The sequence below is a fragment of the Orbicella franksi genome, chromosome 1, assembly GCF_964199315.1.
Source record: "Orbicella franksi chromosome 1, jaOrbFran1.1, whole genome shotgun sequence".
NCBI lineage: Eukaryota > Metazoa > Cnidaria > Anthozoa > Scleractinia > Merulinidae > Orbicella > Orbicella franksi.
Window position 1 is genome coordinate 3,415,627 of NC_138145.1, and position 22,861 is coordinate 3,438,487.

The 22,861-nt window shown below is 38.6% G+C and overlaps 2 protein-coding genes across 2 annotated transcripts; one reads left to right on the plus strand and one right to left on the minus strand.

Moving 5' to 3' along the window:
* Nucleotides 1-60: 60 nt before the first annotated feature.
* On the plus strand, nt 61-19,918 carry LOC145485672 (pre-mRNA-splicing factor SYF1-like). The gene is made up of 27 exons (XM_081464307.1): nt 61-218; nt 815-966; nt 1,552-1,605; nt 2,233-2,302; nt 3,722-3,919; nt 4,091-4,186; nt 4,720-4,758; nt 5,240-5,284; nt 7,500-7,619; nt 8,150-8,209; nt 8,626-8,710; nt 9,076-9,148; nt 9,506-9,805; nt 10,316-10,391; nt 10,460-10,546; nt 12,587-12,700; nt 12,819-12,905; nt 13,008-13,083; nt 13,194-13,303; nt 15,312-15,415; nt 15,684-15,783; nt 16,643-16,759; nt 17,075-17,132; nt 17,360-17,471; nt 17,586-17,686; nt 18,453-18,487; nt 19,671-19,918. Exons 1-27 carry the CDS (start codon nt 189-191, stop codon nt 19,701-19,703), a joined length of 2,532 nt encoding a protein of 843 aa, XP_081320433.1. The 5' UTR covers nt 61-188; the 3' UTR covers nt 19,704-19,918.
* LOC145485682 (putative G-protein coupled receptor 19) lies at nt 19,829-22,279 on the minus strand. Its single transcript, XM_081464313.1, has one exon. The coding sequence runs from the start codon at nt 20,973-20,975 to the stop codon at nt 19,917-19,919; it is 1,059 nt and encodes a 352-aa protein (XP_081320439.1). The 5' UTR covers nt 20,976-22,279; the 3' UTR covers nt 19,829-19,916.
* Between the last annotated feature and the right edge of the window lie 582 nt (nt 22,280-22,861).

The following is a 22,861-nucleotide window of genomic DNA, read 5'->3' on the forward strand; positions in this document are numbered from 1 at the left end:
GTGTGCTATATACGCTGAGAAGTGTTGCTACTGCAGGCTCAGTATATTCGTAATGGCGACGATTTAACTCGAAGTGACGCTCGAAGTAGGCTCGAAAGACAGCTCGACGCGGTGGATTTGTAGAAGTTAACTCCATTATTTTGCAACAAACACAGAATCAGGAAATAGTTATTATCTGCGGATTCAAAATGCCAGTGACATCTACGAACCTGATCATTGTGAGTCTCTTCTAAAGATGGTTACATGCGTGTATAATGCTCACATGTTTGGCTTATTGAACACAAAGCTTCAGTTTTTAATCCAGCAAGCTTTAGTTAACTACTGGTGACATCACGAGTGAAGTCTATGCACTAAGCTGAGCATTGTGAAGCTGTCGATGTGCTCGTAGATCTTTACAAATTAATTTTTGATCCTCTGGCATAGGCTAGCTATGTACCAATAGATTAAAACTTAGCAGAATACTCCACTTCCTCTTCCCATTCCTCTCCATGTACCAGAGCTCTCTTCAAAATTAGAATTCCCCACATTCTAGTTTTTATTCAGTCAGGAAATTCTCAAGGGACCATAAAATGTATTGCCTGATTTTCCTGTAAATTTGTTTCCCAACTATGATGGGTGCATTCCTAGACTGTGATTTCCTTTGCTGATGATCATTCGAAACTAATCAGATGACGGTCTGGGATATTCTCTAGCATGACATTTCCACATACAGCCTAGCTTACGATGAAATTACAAATCATGACAAATGCAAGCGAATGTAGTTGCAGTTGCAATGGAAATGCCCTTGCCTAATAATTTGACCGTCAAATTTTAGGAAGAAGAAGATCTCCCCTATGAAGAGGAAATAATTCGCAGTCCTTATTCTGTGAAATTTTGGATGAGATATATAGAGCACAAGGCTAAAAAAGGCTCCAATACAGCATTGAATCTACTCTATGAACGTGCTCTCAAGGAACTACCTGGAAGGTAATTGAGTGTAGAATTCTCCAAGCTGTATAGTTAGAAATTCATTGCAGATTCCTTTCAATTTAACAGAACATACAGTTAAACCCTGCTATTTTGAAATAGCTGATAGTAAATGACTTAAGGGGAAATCCAGAGGAAATTGTTTTCACGTAAAAAATAGCAAGGAATTTAAAATAACCAAGTTTGTTTACGGCAAACTTGGCATTATCAACCTATTTGCTGTAATATGTATACAAAAGATTCCAATGAAATCGTCATCATGCACAGCAGAGGTTCCCACTCACCCGAATGCTGCAGTGTCAAAAACTGCTATCATGACAGTCCAGTCCATCTTGTTATTGGCCTTGGTTCAAAGTGAAGCTCGACCAATGTGCAGTGCATTCTAGTCTGCTGAAAGCGAGGCTCTATCACAGCAATTATCAATGGCTGCTAGACTGTTTGGATTGAAAGCTAATTACTCATAAAGGTCTCTTTTTTTCTTGTTGGAGTTGTAACACAGTTATTGTAATGATAAACATTTGCAGGTTTGCTCAATTTGCTATTTGTTATATTCATTGAGAACATACATGCACAATGCTGTTTCAGTTACAAGATTTGGTATCTGTATCTTAAAGAAAGAAGAAAGCAAGTGAGAGGAAGGTCAGTTAATAAGTGTATGGTACTGAACTTGTGCAAAATTCATATTCATAGTGAGACCTACATACCTCTTTATCTTCTGGATAGTGTTGGCTCAGGTTCAGTTGTGTATATTTTGAAGTTCAACTTACATCTCCAATTGATGAGCTTGGGAAAGGTGCCAAAGGGGTGGTGGCACCAGGTGAGATTCAAGCATCAAACATCCAAGTATCCATGGCAACCCTAAGAGCAGCAACCACCAGGTGCCATTGCATTGACAGAATAAGTTGAAATACTTACCAACCCAGATACATACTTACCATAATCAGCTATAGTGGGGGTTCAAGAAAGAGAAAAACATGCCACAAGCACAATGTATCAAAGCTCAAAGAAACCGCTGCACCTCCTCACAGATCTGGAATGCAAAACACCTAAGCTCTGCAAAACCCTGTGTGAGACCCCAAGGAGCATGACTGCCCTAAAATGCCACTGACCAGCATTGGCTCCAGTCTAACTTAAGCAAATTACATTTAGCCACATGAAAAGCTGCAAGGTATCCCAGGTAAAATTATTTACATCTAGTAAGTCGTTATTCAAGTAATAACAATCTGTTTGAAATTGATCAATATTTACCATATTTTTTTTCCCCAGGCCGATAACAGACCCTGCATATGAGGACATTAACAATGCTTTTGAAAGATCTCTTGTCTTCATGCACAAGGTATAAACTAGTACTTGAATCATGTTCACTTATTGTTTTAAAGACAAGTCATAAAAGCTTGGTTTTAGTAGCCATACAGTTCTGTAAGGTTGTAGTGTACTCCTTTGATGTACAAAACACATGCACATGTAAAAGTTTCAAACTGGTAAAAGCATGGTGGGTAGACATGTTAACTTTTTGATGGCATAATGGTACCCTAACCCTTTGGAGCCCAGTGTCCGATATACCGGACAGCAGAGCAGCCTGCACTTCCTTTAACCAGCAGTCTGTCCCTTAGTCATTACCAGTTCCCAAACAAAACACACTTGGAGACGCCATTTCAGTTTGATTAGAGTTGTTTTCATCGAGTTTTTTCGCAAATTTTTGCTTCTGTCAACAAGACACAATTTAAAGACCACTTTTAAACAGGAGCAGGGGGTCTGTGAGGTATAGCGCTAGAGAAATACTTGATTATTTGCATGGAAACTTCGCTACTCTAGACAATGGTTTCGAATCTGACATCGAAGGATTTCAAAGTGACAATGACAATGATTTAACACACAAATGCCGCCTAAAGAGCCATGTTTATTTGAGCATTGTCATTGTCGAGGATGAAGAAGCAGAGGAGCCAGATATTTGCGATCCAAGAGCAACAGGGAAGCCAAATAATTATTCTTTCAATGGTTCCGAGTGGACAGAACATTTAAGTAACCCAGCTCAAGTTCACGAATGATGAGATTCAGTGACATCTGTTAAGACTATAGTAAGTGATTTGTCACACAAGTACCCAGTTTTGTGAAATCAGGTATACAGGAAGTCTTAATTACTGTTGAGTGAATATGTCAAGTGAGGTATCAGAATAATCCTTGATAGTAATGTTATTCTATCATTCTGTGTAGTCATTGGAATTTTCCTTTTCATTTTTAGGCCCTCGTGGTTAATAACTTTTTCTATTTTGAGTATGGCATGACACAATTGTTAATAATTAAACTCTTATAATGGTTTCATGTTACGTCAAACACCTTACTAACTGCACTCAAAATAAAATGTAATTATCAAGGAGCGTAATACTTTGTGCAGAACCTGATTATGTTAAAAGGTAAAAACTTATGATGTTTTAAATTATCTGGGTCTAAATTTTCTGAAATCCTTAAAAATTAATTTGGGCTCCAAAGGGTTAAGGTCTCTTCAAACATTTTCTCTGAAAGTGCAGTACTTTTTCACAAAAACAGGCATGTCACACAGGGATTACTGTCACTACAACATGCCCATGTTTCATTCCCTTGAACATGTACCCTAATATGTACCAACCTGCATGTTAAAGTAAATTAAATACATCAGACACTTATTATCTTCGGGAGAGAGAACACTGATTCCTTTAGGGTGTGGAAACCTTATAATGACATCTCAACTGGTAATTTTCTTGGCACATTTTTCTAGATGCCAAGGATCTGGATAGATTATTGTCAGTTTCTAGTGGACCAGTGTAAGGTGACGAGATCACGGCGCACATTTGACCGAGCATTGAGAGCTCTGCCTATCACTCAGCACCGACGTATCTGGCCTATTTATCTTAAGTTTGTTCGTAAATACCATATTCCTGAGACTGCTGTAAGAGTCTACAGAAGATATTTGAAGGTTGGTGCAGATATTTTTTAAATTTTTTGTTCAAGAATTCTGTAGTTGATCTACATAGCCTTAAGTAAAAAACCTTTTTGGAGTGTGGCGTTCAATAGAATAATTGCCAGTTAGTTCCTGGGTGGAAGATGGTTTAAATTTACCTTTTAATTATTTTTGATTTCCTACCAGTTAGAGCCTGAAAACACAGAGGATTATATTGATTATCTCAAGTCTGTAGGATGGTTGGATGAAGCAGCAACTCGTCTGGCTTTCATTGTCAACAAGGTATTCGCATTCTGCTACTTTTAGTGCATAATAATATTATATAAAATAATGTAACAAAAACCTTGCTGTTAGATTATAGTTCAAAGGTACATGCTAACATTTTATTAAAATTATAAAATTATCACTAATTTTGAAAACAGTACTTAAAATTATACAGTTGAATCCTGCTATTTCGAACTCTCAGGGGAAATGAAAAGCTGTCCAAAAATTATAGCAGAAGATTGAAATTGGCGATTATAGTGTATGACTGGGGAGAAAATCCAAAGGAAATAGTTTTGAGTTTGAAATAACGGAAAATTTGAAGTTTAATGGAGTTTGAATCAGTGGGGTCCAACTGTGGTTCTTTTTTTTTGGTAAATGTTTAGTAATTCAATTTAACAGTAATTATTAAAATTAATGATGTATTTAATTTGTTATTTAATGTGCAATCTGTAGGAGATAGATGCATGCTTCTTGTACAACTCTTGGAGCAAAAGTCAAGCAAAAATACTAAGGCTGACCTGAAAATGTATTATTAATACTTTCCCTTGCAGGAGAAATTTGTATCCAAGGAAGGGAAATCAAATCATCAGGTAAAGTTAAAAGTTTATTGCTGACCAGTTAGATAATATTTAAGAATCCGAAATCCTTGACTCAAAACACAAAGAATAATCCCAGATATATCGTAGACTGAGGTGAACCTAAGTGTTTTTGTAGCACAGTACACAGAATGAAGGTGTATACATGTAGCATGTATGATACAACTTGTACAAAGGTTTTCTGTTACCGAAGCAACATGCAGTGGCTTGGGTTAAGTCTACAAAATGTTTGATAGAATTATTGAGGAACAATTATTATAAATAATAATATTGTGGAGCTATGGATTGACCTGTACCAACTTTGTAATTTAACAAACCGGCTTTCAGCCCACACTATGTGACAATTTTCATGGTCAGAGTCCACAGATGATTTTTGTGTTTTTCACTTAAACTGACTCATAATAACAAATTAGTCAACTACTGTACATGACATTGTTAGTATTTATATAGACTTATTAATATCTTTCATCTTCAGCTTTGGCAAGAACTTTGTGACCTCATTTCCAAGAATCCTGATAAGGTATCAGTGTTTATTTTTTTCACAGTTAATTTAACCTTTGAAATAATTAAGGACCGATGGGAATGAAGATAGCTTTCATCTTGTGTTATAGTCTGTGAATAAACTAATTAAATATAACTACAATAATATTTACACCTTATTCTGTAGAAGACACCTGTATGTGGTAACCAATTAGTTAAAGTGCACCTAACCCCAAAATTTTTTTTTCGCTAAAACAAATCTAGACTTTATTTGAAGCATTTGGGCGAAGAAATTTTTGAATTTGGTTGAATCTTCGATTTTCTATGCCCTTTCAAAGTCGCGATTAAGTGTTTCACGACCGCGTTTTAGGGAGTCTGGGGCGGCGGTACCTGATGACGTCTACCCAGGAACCAAACACAATAGCGCCTCAGTCAACTCTCTATATTTGCTCGAGAAAATAGAACGCAAAACTAATCGTTCCGATGTATTTTGGGACTAAAACGGCCAAGTTTTGTCTCAGAATCATTTCTTTTTCGTCACTGGAGTCAGAGTTAAGTTTCGATTCGGAAGGCTCCAAAATAAACTTCGATCGGGCACGTTCGACAACTGTGAACTCACTGCTTAGAGCTTTTAGAGCAATTTACAATATTTCAAGCGACGATGGGGAAGACGTCTTTGTGGACGAGCTGCCTGTATATTAGGAATGGAAAGCTAGATACGAAGTGGAGGAGCAGGCAAACGAAAAGCAGGAAAGAAAACTCAAGGACTGCTTTGGATGGTAATTTCGTCAACTAAACATAAGATTCCCACGCGTGTTTATAGCCCGTTTACATTTGTCCTTAGCGAGAATGTATTTTGTCAAGGTTCTGTTAAATCCAGTTTGTGTTTTACTTTCAGTTGAATGCTTCATGTTTATAAGAGCGACGTACGTGTTGCAGTTTTCGAGACTTGATGAACTGCAAAACATTGGCTTCGATCGATTGAAAATCGTATTGTTTGGACCTGTATTTTTGAAGCTGCGGGAAGCAAGGCGGAAGGAAACATTTCATACAATTACTGATTTCACATTGTCACACGTTTTAAGTCGTAACTCCAAATAACCAATGTAAATTGTTCTCAAAGTTTGCAGTGAAATTTGTCGGATAAGCGAAAAGGATGTGTTCCCTAAGCGGTCCGCAGATAATGTTACGCGGTCATATTTTCGACGCTATTGCACAGAATCTTTGTCGCACTGCTGATTTCCAAACCTTCGAAAAACTCTGTGAGTCTAACAATTTTGTTATCATGTAATTCTAGAGGATTAATCTTCGACTTTCATCTAAATCGAAAGAGAAATAAGTGTTGGTTAGCGGCGTACAGTTGCGATCTATTTACATATCAGTATAACGCTTCTTGATCATGACCGTATCACACAACTTTGCCGGTTATGTTATAAATACTGCGGGATTGGAAGATATAGGTTGTAGGTAGTATTTCTACAAATTGCTGGTTAGCTTTAAGCAGAACGTTTATGAAAATAGCGTTCGAAAGTCTGCGGAACAAATTCTAGTGACAGTTCTTCAATGGTTCTCACAGATTCAATTCGCTTGTTTCGGTTCGACAAAATCAACCATCGTTTACGTCTTTATTGCACCATTAGCCGATCATCGTCAGTAAATTGTACAGTATATCTTTCTTTAAATCTGGAATATTGCTGCAACAGCCGATAGCACCTCTGGAAGGCGTTTCTGCGCACTTTTCGAATGTGTATTGCACCATCCTGAAGGAAATGAGAGGAAATGAGATATCCAACCTTCCTGGGTAGACGTCACAAGAGCCGCTGGACCCATTCTCCTCAAACTCGGTCGTGAAACAAAATGGCGGTGTTTTGGAGCTATTTTCGAGATTTCGTCGTGGCACAGAAAATCGAGGATTTAACGGAATTCAAAACTTTTTTCGCAGAACTATTTCAAATAATAAGTAGATTCGTTCTAGCGAAAAAAAATTTTTGGGGTTAGGTGCACTTTAAGAAAAAATGGCAACTATAATCTGTGTTTAGAATGTAGACTGCTTTGATTATTAAAACACCTACTGTACATGGTGTTGATAATCATGGATAATTTTTTACTCTGAATAGTAGAAAACTTTTTGCTCATCCTTGATTTGTTATCTTTGAAAAAAAAAATGAGATTCACTTCAGAATACATGATATATATCTTGACTAGTAACAACTGTTTGACTGTGAAATTGAGACCACTATCTGTTCTTGTTTAAGATCAAGAGTCTAAAAGTTGCTGACATTATCCGAGGAGGTTTACGCCGATTTTCTGACAGTTTAGGACAACTATGGAATTCACTTGCTGACTTTTTCATAAGAAGTGGACACTTTGAAAAGGTCAGACACTTGTTTATACCTATATGTGTACAGTCGAGTATACATCACCGTGATTTTAGGGCGTAAAAGAAATGAATTAGCCTGACTACAAATAATTGACTAGCCCCAGGCTATCAGACAGGACTTTTTTGCACATTTATTTTTTTGTGAGTACTACCAGGGACATTGTGTTGTGTTCTTGGGTGAGACACTTTGCTCTCGCAGTGCCTCTCTCCACCCAGGTGTATGAATGGGTACTGGCTGGCTTAATGCTGGGGGGAAACCCTGTGATGTACTGGCATCTCATCCAGGGTGGAGTACTTAGAAATACTCCTAGTCACTTCCTACTGCAGAAACTGAAGGTAAGTGTTGGCCTGATGGGGCCACTTGGCTCATGGGCAGACTTTACCATTAGTGAACAGCAGGGGTGGGGACTTGCATTGTGAATACTGTGTCCGAGCTTTATGTTGCATTCAGCACTATCTGAGATGGTTATATCACTAGTTGGAAGTTACCAACTAACTTGACTTTGTTGTTTTCCTGTCTTTCAGGCAAGAGATGTTTATGAAGAAGCCATTCAAACTGTTATGACAGTGAGAGACTTTGGGCAGGTAAATGTGGGTCTGTTGACATCAAAAGCCAGTAGTCCTCTTCTCTGCTGGTCAGCAGCTTTGTGGTTGAGTACTACTACCTTATTTACCTTGTCACAACAGCATACCTAGCCCTTAGAAAGAAAAGACAGGATCAGAAAGTTGGATGTTCTGATGCATGTACATGTGTTTATTTGTATGGCATAGTCCTGCAAGAGTAGTGTAGTCAGGCAAAAGCATCAACTGTCTTCTTGCTTTTTTAGAGTGGTCTTGAAATTGGTTTGATGGACAGACTGGTGAATTAATTCACTGACAGGTAATGACTGATGGACGGACATAATGAAAAACAAACTGACTGAGTGTCAGACATACAGTTGTCAATGTAGTGACTGAACAGCAGGCTGCTTGTTAATTTGTTTTGTTTTGTTTTTTTTCAGGTGTTTGACGCTTATGCACAATTTGAGGAAAGCATGATTAGTGCTAAGATGGAAACAAGTTCAGAGATGGGACCTAGTGAAGAAGGTATACTTGTACTACAGCCTTCCTTTGAAATTAATCAAAATTCATATGTGTCATTGTTGAACTTGTTGTGTACAAGGAATGCCAGCTTGGTGACCTGTGCCATTCCTTGCTTTTGTTCATATGCTGTGTCTCCCTTTTCTGTCAAACTTCCACTCCAGGCTGCAACTCCATTTTCACGTTCTCATACAACAAGAAATCTTGTTGCCCAGTCCCTATTGGCATTCCCCTGTTGTGTAACCATCAGATCTAAATAATATTAGTGCCAAGTTTATTTGATTTCAGTTTAGTCTTTGTTCAGGTTTTAATGGCTAGCGCTAGTTGATTTTTTTCATGATATTGATTTTCATGCCTGCATTTGTCTTTAGATGACATTGATTTAGAGCTCAGAATGGCAAGATTTGAACATTTAATGGACAGAAGACCTCTTCTGCTTAGCAGGTAATCATCACAGAGTTGATCAAGTTGTTTCAATTTTCTAATTTAAATTACTTTTAATTATAGCCTGCATAGCAGGTGTAAAACAGGGGGAGGGGGTGAAAGAACGGGGTTGGAAGTAGAGGGGAGTGGGAGAGAAGTTCTGTCCCTTCTTCCTCGCTTGTTTCACCTCCCCAACCACTTCCCTGTCTACCCCTGCAATGCAGGCTTTGTTATTTGCCGATGCTGACACTTGGATTTATCACAGGTAACAGATGTTGGTGTACTTCATGTACTGTCTTGAACTCATAAACCTTGATATCCTCTTGAATTCTTTTCTATGCATAATTTGATTTCATGTATTGCCTGTTTTCTTTGTAGTGTCCTTCTACGTCAAAATCCTCACAACGTCCATGAATGGCATAAAAGAGTCAAACTCTATGAAGGTAAACCCAAAGAAATCATCAACACGTACACAGAAGCTGTGCAGACAGTGGATGCCAAGCTAGCATCAGGCAAACCTCACACCTTGTGGGTGGAGTTTGCCAAGTTTTATGAACAGCACGGTCAACTTGCCGAGGCACGGGTCATATTTGACAAAGCTACCAAAGTGAATTACCGTAAAGTGGATGACCTGGCTAACGTGTGGTGTGAGTTTAGCGAGATGGAGATCAGACACGAGTAAGTAGAGAGTCATGGTGTCTCTTTTGTCTCGCAGTCAATCCTCAGGACAAACTGAATACAGTTAGGTACTTGCTAAGTAGACATTGTGTGTGATGCCTATTTGTCTTTACCAAGTTAAGAAAAATGATGAAACAACGTGGAACAGTGTGTACTCTTTGGTCGAAAGAGGCATTTACTAAATCAGTTGAATGAGTATTTAGATAAATTTTATTGAACTTTTATGTGAGCTTATATTGTGGACTTTATGGTGTACTTTATATAATACAGTTCAAATAAAAAGCAGTTTAGAGAGCTTTCTTCCCATATCTCGGGGTTTTTTAGTGCTTTCAGGTGAGGCTGATTACATTTTCGTGGTGCCCAGTTTTTCAATGCTATACATTAAGCCTTCTTTATCTTGAGAGATGTTCTTCTTACTAAGACCAATAGCGTTAGCTTTATTACTTTCACATGACTACTACATGTTGGTTGTTGATCTACCTTTTTAATTTCATTTTCATTTTCTTGTAGAAACTACCAACAAGCTCTTGATCTTATGAGAAGAGCTACAGCCATGCCGTCAACTAAAACAGACTACTATGATGAGGTGAGCCCGTGGAATGTGACAAGTGAAATTCTTTATAGCTGTATTTATTTGTTGTGCTTTTTCTTCAGAGTGAAACAGTTCAGAGACGTGTTTACAAGTCGTTGAAGCTTTGGTCCATGTATGCTGACTTGGAGGAGAGCCTGGGAACATTCCAGGTAACCATGTGTGTTTTATACTTTAGTATTTTCTGTAACGTGATATTTAAAAATAGCATGTTACAGAAAATACTAAAGTACAAAACACACATGTACAAGTAGGGTCAGGAGTGTAGGGGTTTAAGGTAGTTTTAAGGCAGTTGTAGCCTGTTCCGGGCGTTAAGTTAGTTGAAGCGCAGAACGAAAAACGGCGACTAACTGAGAATTAGGGAGTTGTATTAAATGCTCAGCTTTGTACAATACTCCTGCTAACTCTGTAAGTTTACAGTGAGAAAGTAAATCAAGAAAATTTGACTCTCAAGGCCTGAAAGTCTCGATTAGAAAACTTGCTATGTTTTATCGCAGCTCTTTGGAAATGTACGTCTTTTAAGTAACTGGTCTGCCCATAGAAGTTTATTTTTTTTTGCAAAAAGTTACTTTTGGTGCAGAGTGCTCTATTGTTTAGGGGGCTAATGTTCGGTCAGGCACTCCGTTCTCGAGTTCAGATGCACGCTTTTTTAATTTTTTTTGTGATACCACACTCTCGTTTTGGCCGGGGATAGCAGCTATATTTCAGGTAACGTCAGTTCTCCTTTTTTTTGTTGCAAAGAACGCTACTGTGGCTTCGTATCTTCTGGATTCTTCCATAGCTCGATTCAAGAAATGTCTTCTGTTGTGTGTTTGCCAGGGTTCAAATAAAGAATGGAAACATATTGCTTTTCACCTTAGCAGCTTGTTTGTTTCCTCTTCTATGAAACAGAGCCAAAAGTTCATATTCAGCGGAAACTTTCCTGCGTTAGTTACACGTAAAACTAGTAAATTTGTGACAAAAGAAACTTCGTTATTATTGCGGCAGACTCCGTGGCACTTACTGAAACCGCCAATTAAAGGTGCGTTCCTTTGGGGTGATCCGGATCCGGATCAGTGATCCAAGATCACTCGGATCATGGTGCATCAAAGGAACCGACGAATCCACTCTGGTCACGGATTCATCGGTTCCTTCGATACCCCATGATCCGAGTGATCTTGGATCACTGATCCTGATCCAGATCATCCCAAGCAACGCACCCTAATTTTATCAGTCGATGAAGTGACTCGCTCACCGATGTGGGATATAATTTCGGTCAAGTAAAGATCTCTTCCTTCAATACTTCTTGTTGAAGCGCTCCTCAGTTGTATTACTCGATAGCATTGTGTATTAGTTTGACATGGTTTTATTGTTAACACCAAAGCTGGCAACAGAATAAGAACGCACTGTTCTGTGACTCGACGTGACTATTTGATGATTAGGTTAGTTTTTGTTTATCGGTGAAATGAAAATTTACGTTTTAAATACAACAAAATCGTTCCTCTTCGACTTTCCAGCAGATATTTAACTTTTATATTCCATTTATCTCCAGCAGTGAGTAAAAAAAATAGACATCTTTCTTATATTTTCGTGGAAACAAAGGTATCTTGTTGCATACATTGGCGAGGAAAACAAAAGTATCAAATTACAACCGCTCACGTGAAAAGTAAAATTGTCACATTTGCTACAAAATGAACGAAACTCGACATAAAATACCACGATAAATTTAAAACCGTTTAGACCAACGGTAATTGTAAGTTATCTTTGGGCCTCGAAAGAAAACACAAACACGAAACATACACACTGCTAAGATTTTGTCTTATCAAGTTTTTGTCCGCTTATATTCTGCAAGAGGGAAAAGGCCTAGATGACTACCAATCGAGAGAACGGCATGGGTGAGGACCTGTGTGACTACTGTATCAGAGCCGTAAATTACACTCTGCGCTATCGGAGATTGTCTCACTAGTCTTCAAGCGCGCGAGCGATACATGCTAGCGCAGAGCGCGAGAGCGGCCACAAAGCGGGCCCAAAAAAAATTTGATCTTTCCTCAGCCCTACAAAATAGACTGAAAGAAAAAATTATTGTTAGTTAATGGATTGCAGCAAAAGTCTGCGATTTAAGGAGACGCTGTACTTTGAAGCAGGCTGCCATTTTAGTTCAGCAACTCATTCTGTACTTTTTCTTAATTTTTATATTTATTTCTATTTTTTAGTCCACGAAAGCTGTATATAATCGGATTCTTGATCTGCGGATTGCAACTCCTCAGATTATCATTAACTTTGCTTCGTTCTTGGAAGAACATCGCTACTTTGAAGAAGCTTTTAAGGTCAGTTGATGGCAGGATGACCCGCGTCACTCAGGCTTGTTATGTTTATTCCTAGCAGTGATTGATTAATTCTTGTTGTACGCCCTTTGGTTAATGATGTTCTGTGTTATGTTGTTAGGTTTATGAGCGCGGAGTTGCGATGTTCAAATGGCCAAACGTGTTTGACATCTGGAACACCTACCTCACAAAGTTTATTCACAGATATGTAAGTTACAAAACTGCAGTTAGAGTTTATTCATTGCGCCGATAAATCCTGTTTTCTTTATGTAACATTTACATTTAAACATTTCTTTATTGCTTTTCTCAGGGTGGCGGCAAACTCGAGCGAGCGAGAGATCTTTTTGAACAAGTTCTCGAGGGCTGTCCGGCTAAATTTGCTAAATGTAAGATTGGTTAATTTTGAATTTTTCTGCTCCTTGATGTTCGTTGCACAGTTAGTTGTTGAACACGTAGGTCGTAGCAATACCCTGTGAAATCTCTCTCTATTTTTCAGCTTTTTATTTAATGTATGCCAAGCTTGAAGAGAATCACGGTCTTGCCCGACACGCTATGGCGATATACGAGAGGTCTACAAAAGCCGTATTGCCTGAAGAGCAGTTTGAAGTATGCCGGTATTCTTTATTCTTTGGTATTCTTTATTCTTGGTATTTGGTATTCTTTATTCTTTGGTGGCACTTATTCTTTGTTTGTTTTTCGTTTTAAAGATAACTATATGGTATTAACCCTGCGTGAGGGCCATACTTAGCTCTTATTAACCGAGCAGGAGGTCTGTATGGGAGAATCTTGACCGAGGTCTGTACACACGACGAGGTCGAATCTCCCATACAGAATGACTTAGCTCGGTTAATAAGATGTTTATTATATGGCAAAGAGGAAAGCTTTAATTTGTTTAATGTAACTGGTTTGCTGACAGTTTGCTTGCAAACGGAGATGAGCTTAACTTAAACCTGCCGAAATTTGCCCGTCCTCTTTACTTTTTTTTTGTCATCAGGCTTTTTGGCACTTCCATAAATGATTGAGAAGAGAATAAAAGAAAACGGTGAACATTTTTGTATTTGAGTTTTCTACTTTTTCAACGCAAAATGAAACCGGTCTAGATGCCGGTCTATAGGTGGGAAAATCTAGACCGCGGTCAACATCGATTTCAGCCAATCAAATTCTTGAATTCGGTAGTTCCCAGTCCTTGTGAGACACAGTCCGCACTGTAAAGACCGTCGAGAACCGATTATTTCTCCAAGTGTATGGTCCGGAGAAAACTCGGTGAAGGATTGATGCACGACTTTATGGTTGAAAAAAGTTGGGAATGGTGTACCTGTAATACGTGAGAAGTTGTACCCAGTCCAAATAAGTAGAAAATATCAGACCGCTAGCAATATAAGTATTTTAAACGACTGATTCTCTCAGCTGTCTTGACTCTTAGTCGTGCGGTAAATTATATCATATCCTTTGTCTAATAAGTTGTTGCGTAGATAAAATCATCAAAATACGTTGAATGGCAAAGTATATTTCCTCATCGGACCTTTGGATACCGTCGTTATATTTTTCAGACAAACGTAGATGGCTAAACTGCTATTTCATGAGTAACCATGTTTATCATGTGTGTATTTTCTATTCTAGGGAGACAGCAACAACTTATATTAGAAAAACGGAATTTCTTTGAGTATCTACATTCTGGTTGAACAAAAAATTCAGTATTTTTATTCTCCTTGTTTGCTCGCGTACATGGATCAACACTGATACCCAAGAAATAAAAAGTCCCTTAAACGTAATAGTTAAAAACAACAACAACAAAACTTTATTCCTTTTTCAATAATTTACATGAATTTTAGGTTAATGAGTTGTGTTACATCTACACTTTATTATTTAAAATAATTAAGTTAGCAACTTAAATATAATGACAGATGAACCCGCAGGTAGTCTAGGCTAATCTAGGCGGGCCTCATCCCCCGGGGGGTGGGGGGTACTCCCTCATATGAGCTATATAGGTATGGGCGGCCCCAAAGGGTATGGTTTATCAGCCGTTTTGGTCATAAATAGGGTATCGATTTTAGCCTATTTTGGCCATTTTGGTCATAAATAGGGTATGGATATGGTTATGTTTTTAAGAAGAAGCCACTTTTTCATCATTATCAAATTAACAAAAGCCCTTCACAAATTATGTTTACGGTAATTTAACCTTGGTCTGAACTAGGGAACTTATTATAAGGCAGGTCTGAAACAGGGTTTTAATTTAATGGTTAGGTCATAAATAGGGTATCGAATATTTGGTCAGGTCATAAATAGGGTAGGGAATATCGCAGATTTTGGTCATAAATAGGGTAAGGGTTTTGAGAAGCGGGCCGCACACCCCCACCCAACTTTTCTGGGAATACTCCCCCCCCCCCCCTCCCGGGGCCTCATCTATTTTAATATTATCCATAGAAAAAAAACATAGACAGTAATTTTTTAACCACTGTTGCTGTAAACCGTCTCGTGATGGTGTAAACTGTTCATGTCTAAAAGCGGCAGGAGAGCAACATAACAACCGAATTCAGTTCACTTTATTTTTTGTAACATGTGGATTCCTTTGAGACAGAATTCAGCACTCGCATACATTGCTTTGTTTTCGCAGATGTTTAACCTGTACATCAAACAAGCCGCGGAGATTTTCGGTGTCACTCACACGCGTGAAATCTACGAGAAAGCTATTGAAGTGCTGCCAGACGAGCAAGCTAGGTGAGCTGTTTATTACTGATGAGAAAATAAAGTAATGAAATTTACCTTGCGAGTGATCACTTTTAAATGCGGAATCGAAACTGCCATTAAAGTTACGGCTTCAGTATTTTAGCTCTGTAAAAGATATACATTTCTGTGTGTTCTTTATTGTTCAATTGTTGAGCAATTTAGCCTAGAATTTGGAGAATTTGGGGACTCGTATCTCATTTTATTGAATAGTATGCTATAGTAAACTGCTATGTTTAATTTTTTTTTTGTTCTATTCCAGAGAGATGTGTATAAGGTTTGCTGATCTTGAGCGTAAACTGGGCGAGATTGACCGAGCGAGAGCTGTGTACATGCACGCTTCACAAATGGCTGATCCGCGGGTTTGTTCTTATTTCTTATCTTTTTCACGCACTTCCTGCTCTCAGAGAACTGGGAACTAACGCAAACAGTGGGAGTAACAGTCGCTGTGGAAGCCCTTATTTGAATTGTCACGCAACGCTAGGAGTACTAGCCTAAAACGGCCTAACCTCCTGTGCAGACGCTCTTTGTTCTCGTCACACAAGAAGATTCCGTGACGAACCCAGAGCGTTATCGTAGGAGGTTAAGGTCATTCCCCAGTATTGCATTGTGCATCCCTACTGCGCATAATTTCACACGTGATTAGCGCGCGCGCATTAAAAATGGCGGCTTTTTCTTTACGGCTGGACCTCGCCATAGAGGTAAATCGTCATTTTCTCGCAAACGAGTATGGTGACCTATCATTTTTTTCTGTTGTTTCGAATTGAGTAATAAATTTCTCTGTGTAAAATAAATATGGACCAATTCTTAGTGTAGAACAAAAAACAATCGTCGGAAACGTGAATTTAGCAAGCAATTGTGCTACAATCATGATGCTGTTATAAGGATTTATTGGGTATAAACAAGGTGCTGTTGCTCCTAAACGAACATGGGAATCCCTCATTTTTATTTCAAAATTTAAGTTCCTCAAATACAAACAATCAATAGGCAAACTCTCACAAAAATCTCAGTGCAGGTTCTGTTTCAGTGGAATGACCTTAATGACGGCTGCGAAGGAGACTCATATCTCTGGTTTATCTTTCCTCAACTCTCTCTTGTCTTCTCCATTGTGGTCCTGTGAGCAGATCGATACAAGGCACTTCTAGGACAAGTCGACCCAAATGAAACTACTTTTTTACTTTACTATCCCCGCGAGTCATATTGCTTTACTCTCATTTTCAGACCACTCCAACATTCTGGAAAGAATGGCATGACTTTGAGGTTCGGCATGGAAACGAGGATACATTCCGAGAAATGTTGCGCATCAAAAGAAGCGTACAGGCTCAGTTCAACACGCAGGTGAGTAAAGTAAAGTTCATATGTCCTTACAAGAACATCCCACAATCAAAAACAATTTTTTGCCGCTTTGTAAAATCTGTTAGATCTACACGGTCTTTAGTCTTTCTTTCGTACGCCCCAAAATTTATGATTAAGATTTAGTTATGAATTAGGTAACTCTACAGTAAGTGATGTAATAATAGTAGTAATATCTCTGGTTAGTTGTTTGACACAGATGTCTGCAGAGCTGTGTGTGACATTTCTGGAGCGAAAGAGAGAAGACAGCTCTACTATCTTGCTGGATATCGTTAATTTTACCGAATGTTACTGTTACAGGTCAACTTTATGTCCGCACAAATGTTGGCAGCGGCTGCTAGCAAATCCGCTGGAGCAGGTGAGTAACTTTACTGATGTGTCTCTGTTGTGATTCACACGTGGTCAACTCCCAACATCACGATAAAGAATTTGTCCTCATTCCTCTGTAGTTTGCTAATCAAATGAGGGCGTCCTTTCTTGTAAAGAGACTCATTTTTTACAAACTCGGATCCAGTCCCATATGATGTGAAAGGCTGATACAGGCAGCGGTCTGGGTACTAATTTATGTCTGGTTACTTTGTCAAGGAACTGATGAGCCTGTCACTGATGATATGCAGCGTCTTGAACAGCAGGCTCAAGCGGTGGCGACGAGCAAAGACGTGAGCGCTAAGTTAAAAGAGAAAGTCTTGTTTGTCAGGTAAGGAAACACTCACATATACTTTTACACGTCCTGGAATGACATACGTTTTGGCAAAGACTCTATCACCTTCATGATTCGACTGAGCAGTTACCGCGTTTCTTTACTCACCAGGGGTGAAACTAGTCACGAAGACACTGAAGATACAGAACAAGTGGCAAACCCAGAGGAGATCGACATTGATGAAGATGAAGATGAGGATGATAATGAACAGGGTACATAGTCTGCCGGCTTTATTTTATAATCACATTATCAGTAATTAATCCGACCGTCAATTATGTTTTTGTTTTTTTTAATTTATTCCATTCTAAAATTACAAGTAAGTAAACAAGCAAGAGGAGAAATGGAAAAGGGCAAAAGTATAGCAAGCTAATTAGATGCCCTTGTTTAGTTGACAATAATAATTAGGGTAAAAAAGTTAACTTAACATAGGAGAGGAAGAGGTATGAATTAATTAATACTGAGTTAATTTATACTAAGTTAATTAATGTTCAACATTTTAATTGCATATTTTAATCAAAGCTGGCGTTGACTTGCATTATAAATCACCATAATGGATGACAAGGAAGCGCGGAAGTGGTAGTTTTATCGTTGGCTTATTTTTTGTCTCATTAATGATTTAAGTTCAGTGTGAGGGATACGACAACTGAACGGCGGCATCGGTGTTACCTGGATACTTTGTAGTAAGATAGCTGAGAACTGTCTGTTTGGGGGGTGACTGTGAGCTAAGTTTGATTCATTCACGAAGTAAGAGGGAGTCACGCCCGAGGAGGAAGGGGGAGTGAGTACGCACCACTTAGCGATTGTTACACGAAAGGATGAGCGACAGCTATCTGCAGGGTAGGGGAGAGTTACCGCTCGATATTCCCACAACACTGTTCTTCTATGAAACCTTCGTGTTAAAAAAGGATTTGATATTTAGGATTGACATGAGTTGCGTTCAATGCTCGTTGTTTATTTTCATTTACTGTCTCTCCTCAGAAGTTCAAGTTGAGCAACAATCGGTTCCAAGCAAGGTTTGTACTCACAACTGAGTCATTCACGTGGAAATGTTTATCAGTTTACTGTTGGTCTATCAGATCCATGTTTTAAATGTAGTAATTCTCCTAACAGGAGAAAGATTTCGCTGACGTGAGATTTTGCTTATACATACGTATTTTCTTGGTTAATAATACACATGAAAAAATTACTCGATTCTGATTGGCTAAGAGCAGTGCAGTTCAAGTGTAACACCAGTGCAAAAAGTGTAACATCAGTGCAAAAAGTGTAACACCAGTGCAAATTACACATCGAAATTCTGGATTTTGATTGACTGTAAGAAAATAGCAACTTTTCTAAGAAAATGATATCATGTTAAATGATGATGAAAATTTTGTGCTGAAACTTTGAAAAAAGTTTTCTCAAATGAGAAAAAATGGCTTCAAGAAAGATCTTCCGGCACTTCCTCCGCGCGAATTTTTTCATGTTTATATTATTAATAAGTAATCATACGGTTTTTCTCGTTCAATTTGGAGTTAATTTGCACTTGTGAGTTTTTCAAAAAGCTCACTCGTGCAAATTAATTCCAAATTGAACTCGAAACCGTATGATTACCTATACAAACACACGAGCCGTAGAAATTACAGTGCACGACACGATCAATGCGACATGCATAGTGCTCGATGGGAAGGTTGGGTGTGATACCGTCGAATATATAATGGCTTTCCTGTATTCTGATTGGCTGTATTTTAATCAACATATCTAGTTGAGGATTTTCTTTATTTTGGAGGCGGCGTGACCGAGTGGTTTAGGGCGCTGGATTTGAATTCTGGAGGTCCCTGGTTCAAAACCTCCACCCTGCTGCTCTCTGGATTTGTCCTCAGTAGTCCCGAGTTTAGCTCCTCGACTACGTTGTGTAAATAGCCAACTGGTCAGCCTTCCACCACTTGGGATTCTGAATAGTTTATGTTCTATGTGCAATATTTGTTTCATTATTCACAATGTCCCCAATTAGTACAACAGTGCTAGATACACTTGGCACTTAAACAAAGTTATTTGTTGTCATTTATTTTTATTTATTTATTTAACATTGTTACGTCTTGTTGCCGCGTATACAGTGTCCTTTTTCTTTTTCATTCGGGCCAAAGTTTATGTTATGTAAACCATCTCTCGTTTTGCACTTTACTCGCGTCACGAAAACACATTGTTTTATTGTTGCAGGTTTTTGGCGGATTAAAGCAAGATGACGACTAACATGAGGATACACGCGGCATTTGCCAATTAAACGACATGAAATGTTTTTTTAGACGTTAATCTTTTACTCAGTGTTCTGTCTTATACCCGGCATTTTTTAAGCAGGTGTAGCAGATGAACATCCAATAAAGCACAGTCAATCTGGAGACAAGATTTGTTGAAGATGTTGTGATTATTTTAATGCCGGAAGTTATGAATTATTTGCAGGTCGAATTAGCCGAGTTTTGTGTGTTTAAGCAGGACTGGTGTTCCAGTTTTAAGATCAGGAATTGTTATAGGGACTGCTTCTCTGACAGCTTTTTCTGGTGGCGGTAAAACAACTGTGGCTTTTCTCTGTGTTTTTTTGTGTAGAACAACCTCGCGAAATGCGTCTCGAAAATTCTTGTTGTAGAATGCATAAATGAGGGGATTATAGACCGATGCTGACAAACCGATCCAAAAGGTGATTATCTCCGCTCTAGAGATAGTGTAATATCGCTTTTCGACTAGAATACAATACTTCGATATCACTGAAAACGGAGCCCAGCTGAGGAAAAACGCAAACACCACCATAGTCAAGCTTTTGATGGCATTTTTCCTCATTCTACTCTTTATAGTTTTTCTTTTCCATATTGTTTTTAAAATGTTGTAATAAAGGGCGATTATTATCAAGAGAGGCGTCAGAAATCCCAGGATCGCACGAACTGTCAAGTAAATGAAACCAAGTTTTGAGTCGAAGGAAGTTTCCTTTATTGCACAGAACTGGTAGACTTCGTTGTTGTAAATGATAGGGAAGGAGTTGATGAGATGAATCTCTGGCAAAGTTAGAATCACTGCGTACAACCAACAGCATATTGCTAGGAACTTGACTTTGGTGCGGTACAGAAACTTTAGAGGATAACAGATGAGAAGGAAACGGTCTGCTGCAGTTGCGGTGAGAATACTGACAGAAGCCGGAGGCAGAAGGTACTGGAAAAAGCGAACTACTTTGCACGTAACATCTTTTTGTAGAAGTAGTAATGGTCTTGGATGCGTTGATACCAAAGTAAGCGGAATGGAAACCGAGCAAACCAAGATATCGGCGACAGCAAGTTGTACCATGAAAAAATACATTGACGATTTGGTGTAACGGCTGCGGGTAATTACATAACAAACCAAACCATTCCCTATGATGCCGAGGATGAACAGAAGACAGCCCACCACAATTTCAACTATCACTTCTACTGAACTCCTAAGCGCCAATGGATAACCGAGCGAAGTGACCAGTGTTGCGTTTTCAAGAGACGCATTCATCTTCAAATGTTATTCCAATTGGTGCATTGATTTTCTTTCCTCTTAGGTTATTTCAAACGAAAATGCTTCATCTAAATCCTGCATGCAAACACCTCTTAAGTGCTTACGGGATTGCTTTGTTTAAATTGAAATTTTCAATAGTTCTTTTGTGGTCGCCAACGTGACACTAATAGCATTTGAATTTCCCTGGGGATTAGTCGTTTTACATGGCATCTTAAATATAGGTGTGAAGAGACAAGGCGAAAATGAATAATTAAAAGAAACCGAGCACTTCAGAGGCACGAGGTCTTTTTAATAATGCTGCTTTGTATTCATAGAAAGGTAACCGGTCAAATAATTACAAACAGTACTGTGAAGTTCAGCAGAAAACAGATTTCATTGTTTACTGGGTTTATATTTGTCCAACTTAAAAAGAAGGCAAATTAACTGGAAAAGATTGTCATGTCTAAGATGATGTTATCTAAATTGTAACCTCGTCTCATAAGCTGAATGTGAATTAGAAATCAAAATTCGTACACTAACGTAGGTTCACACTTTCAAGTCAATGAACGTCTATTGGATCATTGTGCACAAAACTTGGAATTTGTGTTAGTATAAACGGCTCTGAAATGACCTAAAGATGGCATTAGTAAACCCATTTCTTATTCTTGGTTGTCGTACCCTCGTTGAAATAATCTGTTTGCAAAGCTTGCGATTGCCAATGTACAAGCTGCCTCAGTCCCCCTGTGGAACCCGACCTCGAATTTTTTTGCCCTCTCTGCGACATTCTAACCTCCCAGTGGATTCGCAATTTTTCTGTTATGTTTTATCCACCACCCCAACCACCCATGATGAAAATAGCTCTCCTTAATGTGCAATTTAGGGTAACAAACTCCCCAACTCCTAGAGAGGAACATTCTCAAACATGTCTTAAGCGAGAGAGGCATTGGATGTTCGCATTAGAAGAGCTACGTTTTTTGGTCGTACAGTTTATGGGAAGCTCCTAATGCGATTTCGATCTACCCCGGTGGAGTGCTTGCTACATTTCTGGCCCGGTGGGAAGGGGGGCGTGGCGTGGGGTATCCCGTGTTAAAAGGCAGGAATGTTCGTCGTGTCGTTTAGGGCCGTAAATGTAAGATTTTACCCTAGCGTCACGCCAGCTCTTATTGCACTGTTATTGGTGCGTTTGTTATGAAATACCGACTTCAGTTTAAGGTTCAAATAAAGCTTGATGATATTCGCTCTGTCGAAGTTTGTGCAAAGTTTCAATGGTCAAGGTCTTTGTTTTCTAGACACCCGTTAGAGTGGTTTTTAATTGGGTGTCGTGAAACCAAAACCAAGCCAATTACTTACAAATCAATCAATCAATCAATTTGTCAGCCAATCTCGAGCCGTGGTAAAACCAAAACTAAAACCAAAGTATTAAATTGCTTGATTATTTTCGACACTCAATTGAAAACTGCTCTAATTTAAGAAGGATTATTTATCTGGGACATATTTTATTATCCGTCTCAAATTCAAACAAAGCTTAACAGGAAAACAAAGAAACCATTGTCGGTGAGTCATAACGGCAACTTTGTTCCAATTTGAGTCACCTCTTTGGGTTTATTATAGAACATTTCTAGCAGTTTGTCAACGAGGCAAAGGGATCTAGATTACCTATGATACACATGAAGCTGTCATCATCACGCGGATTTTATTGCGAAAAAGCATAAACTATAATGCAGGCTACATGATAACTAGGAATCGAAAGAGGAGGTCAAAGAGTTTATAGACCTTGTTGGCCTCGCTAACTCTTGAAACACTCGTGCGGACTTCAGTGCTTTGAAGAGATTTTAACAAAGGGGATTTAAATGTGAAGTTTAGTCCAGTTTCGAGTTACCAAGACTTATTCTCAATCTGAAGTC